The 6,429-nt window shown below is 41.9% G+C and overlaps 1 protein-coding gene across 6 annotated transcripts in view; it reads right to left on the minus strand.

The window, feature by feature from the left end:
• Positions 1–666: 666 nt before the first annotated feature.
• Positions 667–6,429, minus strand: part of LOC126983058 (uncharacterized) — an 80,799-nt gene continuing 75,036 nt past the window's right edge. For all 6 annotated transcript variants that reach the window (XM_050835528.1, XM_050835531.1, XM_050835529.1 and 3 more), the window contains one exon: positions 667–811. In XM_050835528.1, coding sequence (XP_050691485.1) covers positions 682–811 — 130 coding nt within the window. In that variant the 3' untranslated portion in view covers positions 667–681. The remainder of the gene's footprint in view (positions 812–6,429) is intronic.

Below are 6,429 nucleotides of genomic sequence, written 5' to 3' on the forward strand. Positions count from 1 at the left end.
CTTCCTCCAATTCCTTCCCTTTCCTAACTCAATTCCCTTCTGTCCACCAATGTCGCCATCCCTGTCTGTTTCAACTTCCCTTCTGTTCCATAACGCACTCGAATACCTGGCCTTCCCCTCCCTTTCTCCACTTTCCTTTTCTCCCTTCCTCTCCCATCCTTCATTCCCCTTCTCCTTTCTTCTTTCACTCCCCTTCTTCTCCCTTCTCCCATTTCCCTTCCTCTCCCTTCTCCCATTCCCCTTCCCATTCCTTCTTTCACTCCCCTTCTCCTCCCTTCTCCCATTTCTCTTCCTCTCCCTTCCTCCATTTCCCTTCCTCTCCCTTTTTTCATACCCCTTCCCCCATCCTCTATTTCCCTTCCCTTTCCTATTTCCTTTCTATTTCCCGCTGTTTCCTATATCCATCAGTTCCTTCTATCCATGTCGCCTTCCTTTCTGTCCTAAATAACACCCATACCTCCTCCCTTTTTCCCCTTTCCCTTCCCTTTCCCACCTTCTGCCTCTGTATTCCTCCCATGTCTGCCTATATCCATCCCTTCCCCCTATCCATGTGACCTTCCATACTGCGCCAAATAACACCCATACGTCTTTCCTCTCCGTCCCTTCCTCAATTCCCTTCCCGCTCTCCCCACGTCAACCTATGTCCACCCTGCCCGCCCGCCGCCGTGTCCCCTTCCCCTGTCACCTACCTGGAGATGGGGAGCGCGTGTCTCTGGAGGGCTCGGAGGCTGTCCTTTCCCCAATCTTCTTTCTGAGAACATCCAAGTCGAAGGGATTGTGGATGCTGTGATCCACGCTGCGACTCTTGCCCCTGAAACGTAAGGTAAGGTAAGGTAAGATAAGGCAAGGTAAGGTAAGGTAAGGAAAGTTTAGTTAAGATAAGGTATGGTATGGTATGGTATGGTAAGGTAAGGTAAGGTAAGGTAAGGTAAGGTAACCTAATCTAATGAAGGGTAGAGTAAGGTAAGTTAAGGTAAGGTAAGAGTGAGGTAACCTAACCTAATGAAAATTAAGATAAGGTAAGGTACGGTAAGGTATGGTAAGGTAAGGTAAGGTATGGTAAGGTAAGGTAAGATATGGTAAGGTATGGTAAGGCAAGGTAAGGTAAGGTATGGTAAGGTAAGGTAAGGTAAGGTAAGGTAAGGTATGGTAAGGTAAGGTATGGTAAGGTAAGGTATGGTAAGGTAAGGTAAGGTAAGGTAAGGTAAGGTAAGGTATGGTAAGGTAAGGTAAGGTAAGGTAAGGTAAGGTAAGGTAAGGTAAGGTAAGGTAAGGTATGGTAAGGTAAGGTAAGGTAAGGTAAGGTAAGGTATTATAAGGTAAGGTAAGGTAAGGTAAGGTACGGCAAAACAAGATAAAGTGAGGTGAGGCAAAGTATCTACGGAAAGGTAAGTTAAGGTACATGAAAATAAGGTAAGGTTAGGTAAGTCTACGCAAGTTAAGGTAAAAAAAAAGTAAAATAGAAGTAAACAAGATGAGAATGAGTACGGAAGGTTAAAATAAAGTCCGTCAAGGCAAAGAGAAATACAAGAAAAGGGAAGGGAAAGGAAGGGCAGGTTGAAGTGGCGTAAGGTGAGAAGAGGAAAAAGGAGACCAGGTGAAATGAGACCAGGTGAGATAATGAACAGGTGAGCCAAGGTAAGGGTAAGGGAAGGCTGAATCAAGGTAAAGCAAGGAGAGTATCAAGCACCGTTGCCATATTATCGTACTCAGAGCATAGTGTTGAGGGGTTTCTATCGCGTAACTATTGCCAAGAAACATCAGGAATTAACTATTTTAACGAAACTACAAATTGACCTCGTTACTGTGGCCCAGAAGACAGTTTTTGGGTCGGAAATGGGTAAATGTTAGAGGTTCAGTACGATAATTTTGCAACGTTCGTATCAAGACACCTCTCCACGAACGTTGCCAGACTGTCGTACTCAGCAGCATATACTTTTTATACTATACTTTCATTTTTTTGCCCTTGAGCTGCTTCCATTGTTGTAAAAAGGAAAAAAAAGGTAGTCTAGCTGATGTACGATAATGTAAGGTAAGGAGGGAAAGGTGAATGTTCAGGTCGAGGTGGTGAATGTTGAGGTGGTGTTGAAAATGATGAGAAATGCTTTGGGAAGGAATGCGTCTAATAAGGGTGTTTGCTTTTGAGTCTCCTTGAAACTCTGCAGCACTGACAGCAATCATTCAGAGCGCGCAGGTGTGGCCCTCAATCAGGAATGTGCAGGTGTAGGAATAGTGCTTGCAAAAAGAGTTATGATACTGATGAAAGGCAACAGTAATAATAATAATAATAATAATAATAATAATAATAATAATAATAATAATAATAATAATAATAATAATAATAATAATAATAATAATAATAATGGTTGTGATAATGATCCAGTTAAATATTAATACTAAATAAAGGGAAAAAAATAATAATACAATTCTGACAACTTTCAATATTACTTCTACTACAACTACTACTACTACTACTACTACTACTACTACTACTACGACTACTGCAACAACTTCAAATAAATACCATTACTATATTACGTGGGAGTGGGATATTTTTACACTCACACACACACACACACACACACACACACACACACACACACACACACACACTATCTCCCCTACCACACACGGGAAATAACCTTCTATTAGGGTGAAACATCGCTGCCGTTAAAAGCGATAAGACGCGGGATAAGATAAAGCCAACTTCCGTTGAGAGATTCCTTCCCGTCCAGTCTCTCTCCCTGCCTTTAAAAGATTAAGCGCTCTTTTTTCCCCTTGACCAATCAGAACTCTCTTTCAAAGTCTCGCCGGCCTATGATTGGCTGGGGCGGGGCGGGCGAGAGTGTGTGCTGGCCGTGATGTGTCCTAACTAAACACGGCGTGGGGAGAGCGTAGACTTTTTCTCTCTCCTCCCTTCCCTGCTCCGAAAAGAGAGGGAGAGATGATCCGCAGTTTAATTGAATAAGTGGAGTCAACCAAACTTTGTGAAGACTCGCTGTGTGTGTGGGATTAATATCTTCACTGGCGAGTTTCCGTGAGATAGACAGACAGGCAGACAAACGGACAGACAGACAGACACTCTCTCTCTCTCTCTCTCTCTCTCTCTCTCTCTCTCTCTCTCTCTCTCTCTCTCTCTCTCTCTCTCTCTCTCTCTCTCTCTCTCTCTCTCTCTCTCTCTCTCTCTCTCTCTCTCTCTCTCTCTCTCTCTCTCTCTCGAGTTTAAAAGCAAAAGGAATAACTTGACTGTAGAAAATTGAAGCTGTTTTAAGGGGATACATTTTTTCACTCACTTTTTCTCGTTTATTTTAAGTCGAAAGAAATAATTATAGATAAGTTATTTTAGATTATTTTAGGGGAACATTCTCTCTCTCTCTCTCTCTCTCTCTCTCTCTCTCTCTCTCTCTCTCTCTCTCTCTCTCTCTCTCTCTCTCTCTCTCTCTCTCTCTCTCTCTCTCTCTCTCTCTCTCTCTCTCTCTCTCTAATGATAACATGTGTACCGTGACGCAGTGTGGAAAGAGGGAGAAGGTGAACAAAGAAGAAAAAACATCGGTCGAGTAAATAATCATATGCAAACAGAACATCTATTGACTTTACTGACAAGCTTCTCGTTCAAGGCGAAAGAAGAGAATAAGATAACAAACTTTAGGATATATATTATAAAGATAGTAAATTGTGAAGGGAAGTGGATAAATATAACCGGCAGAGTAACTTAACATATACATAAAACTAACCTAACCTAACCTAATCTAATCTAACATGCAAGACAAAAGCGGGGATTACTAAGAGGGAGTGGTGTGTGGCGCAGCGAGGGAGGAGGAAGGAGTTAAAAAGAATGCATGGTATCTTATAATATACGGAACCCTAAGCTAACCTAACCTAACCTAACATGCGTCAAAAGCAGGAATTACGAAGAAGGAATTTTATGCTACAGGGAAACGCGTGTGGAGTGTGGCGCAGCGAGGGAGGAGGAGGGGGAGGAATTATAAAAAGAAATGCATGGTATCTTATAACATACATAAGCCTAAACGAACCTAACCTAACCTAATATGCAAGTCAAAAACAGGAATTACGAAGAAGGAATTTTATGCTACAGGGAAACGCGTGTGGAGTGTGGCGCAGCGAGGGAGGAGGAGGGAGTTAAAAAGAGTGCATGGTATCTTATAACATACAGAAGCCTAACCTAACCTAACCTAACATGCAAGTCAAAAGCAGGAATTACAGAAAGGGAGTTTTAAGCTACTTTAGGGGAACATATGTGGTGTGTGGCGCAGCGAGGGAGGAGGAGGGGGTAAAGAAAGAGTGCATGGTATCTTATAATATACAGAAGACTAAGCTAACCTAACCTAACCTTACATGCAAGTCAAAAGCAGGAATTACAGAAAGGGAGTTTTAAGCTACTTTAGGGGAACATATGTGGTGTGTGGCGCAGCGAGGGAGGAGGAGGGAGTTAAAAAGAATGCATGGTATCTTATAACATACAGAAGCCTAACCTAACCTAACCTTACATGCAAGTCAAAAGCAGGAATTACAGAAAGGGAGTTTTAAGCTACTTTAGGGGAACATATGTGGTGTGTGGCGCAGCGAGGGAGGAGGAGGGAGTAATGAAAGAGTGCATGGTATCTTATAACATACAGAAGCCTAACCTAACCTAACCTAACCTTACATGCAAGTCAAAAACAGGCAAACAATGACACACAGGAAGTACAGAGACGTATTGACTCTGCTAATAAGACGACGAAAGACAAACACTCATCGCGGGGAAGGAAAGGAGGAGAGTGTTCGGCGCGGGGCAAGGTCGTGGAGGAGGCGGTACACGGACGGGGATGAATCGATGTTACAAAGGGTACACACACACACACACACGCACCCACCCACCCACACCCACACACACACACACACTAAGGAAACTCTACCACATATCTTCGTTACTTGGAAAGAAAATATTAGTTAAGGAAGACAAGTTTGCAGTGTACTAACATGAGGGAAATGGACGAGGTAGTTAATTAGTTAGTCTTTTTTAAGGGTTTAGAGCACACACACACTGGGAAAATAAAGCTCTTCGTTATTTGAAAAGACGGAGTTAGCTTAAGAAGACAAGTTTGCAGTGTGGGAACAAGACGGAGGTAGATAAAGTAGTTAGTTAATCGGTACTTTCAAGGTTCAGAGCGCACACACACACACACACACACACACACACACTGCAGCACTTAAGGAAAATGAAGCTCTTCGTTATTTGAAAAGACGGAGTTAGCTTAAGAAGACAGAAGAAGACAAGCTTGCAGAACTGGAGGTAGATAGAAGTAGTTAGTTATCCAATTATCTTACAGGAGCACACACACACCACAGAACCAAAGGAAACGGTAAGTTCAAGGTAAGGTAAGGTGAGGTGTGAGTCGCAGGCAGAAAAACAAAGTGGATGGATAGAACGAATCAGTACTTAAAAGGGCAAAAAAAAGTAAGATAAGGTGAGGTAATACAGAACAAGGAGGTGGATGGATAGAATGCATCAGTACTTAAAAGGATAAAATAGTAAGTTCAGGTTAGGTAATACAGAACAAGGAGGTAGATGGATAGAACGAAGCAGTACTTAAAAGGGGGAAAAATAGCAAGTTAAGGTTAGGTAATACAGAACAAGGAGGTGGATGGATAGAAAGAATCAGTACTGTAAAGGGTTCAGAGTTCACGTACTACACAACTGAAGGGACTGAATTCTAAAGCTCTTCGTTATTCAATTATTCACTGTCTTATCTTGAAAGGTTAGTCTTGGGGCGTCAGGAGGATCGGAGCGTGGAGGAAGTGGAGCGAGTAATGGAAGGATCAAGCTGTTAAAGGGTTCAGAGCACACCCACTACACTATTAAAGAGACTGACTACCACAGTTTTCGAGGACATGGAAAAACAGATGATTAAAAGGAATATCTAGACGTGTAGATGAAAGAGTCAGAAGAATTGGATAAAGTAGACGAATTAAAGTTTCAAAGGGTTCAGAGCACACACACTACACTATTAAGGGGACTGACTACCACAGCTTTCGAGGACATAGAAAAACAGATGATTAAAAGGAATATCAAGACGTGTAGATGAGTCAGAAGAATTGGATAAAGTAGACGACGAATTAAAGTTTCAAAGGGTTAAAACTCCATACATTATTATACTATTCAAGAGGTGGATTTCTACAGCTCTCATTGATGTAGAAAAGTTTCAAAAAAAGGAAATGTTTTAGAGTGTGGGTGGGAGAGAACGAAGAATTTTATGAAGAAGACGAATTAAGGTTTCAAAGGGTTAAAAGTACCTACGTTATTATACTATTCAAGAGGGGGATTTCCATAGCTCTCAATGATGTAGGAAAGTTTATAAAAAAGAAAATGTTTTGGCGTCTGGGTGAGAGAGTACGAAGGATTTGATAAAGTAGAAGACTAATTAAAGT

The sequence above is a fragment of the Eriocheir sinensis genome, chromosome 52, assembly GCF_024679095.1.
Source record: "Eriocheir sinensis breed Jianghai 21 chromosome 52, ASM2467909v1, whole genome shotgun sequence".
NCBI lineage: Eukaryota > Metazoa > Arthropoda > Malacostraca > Decapoda > Varunidae > Eriocheir > Eriocheir sinensis.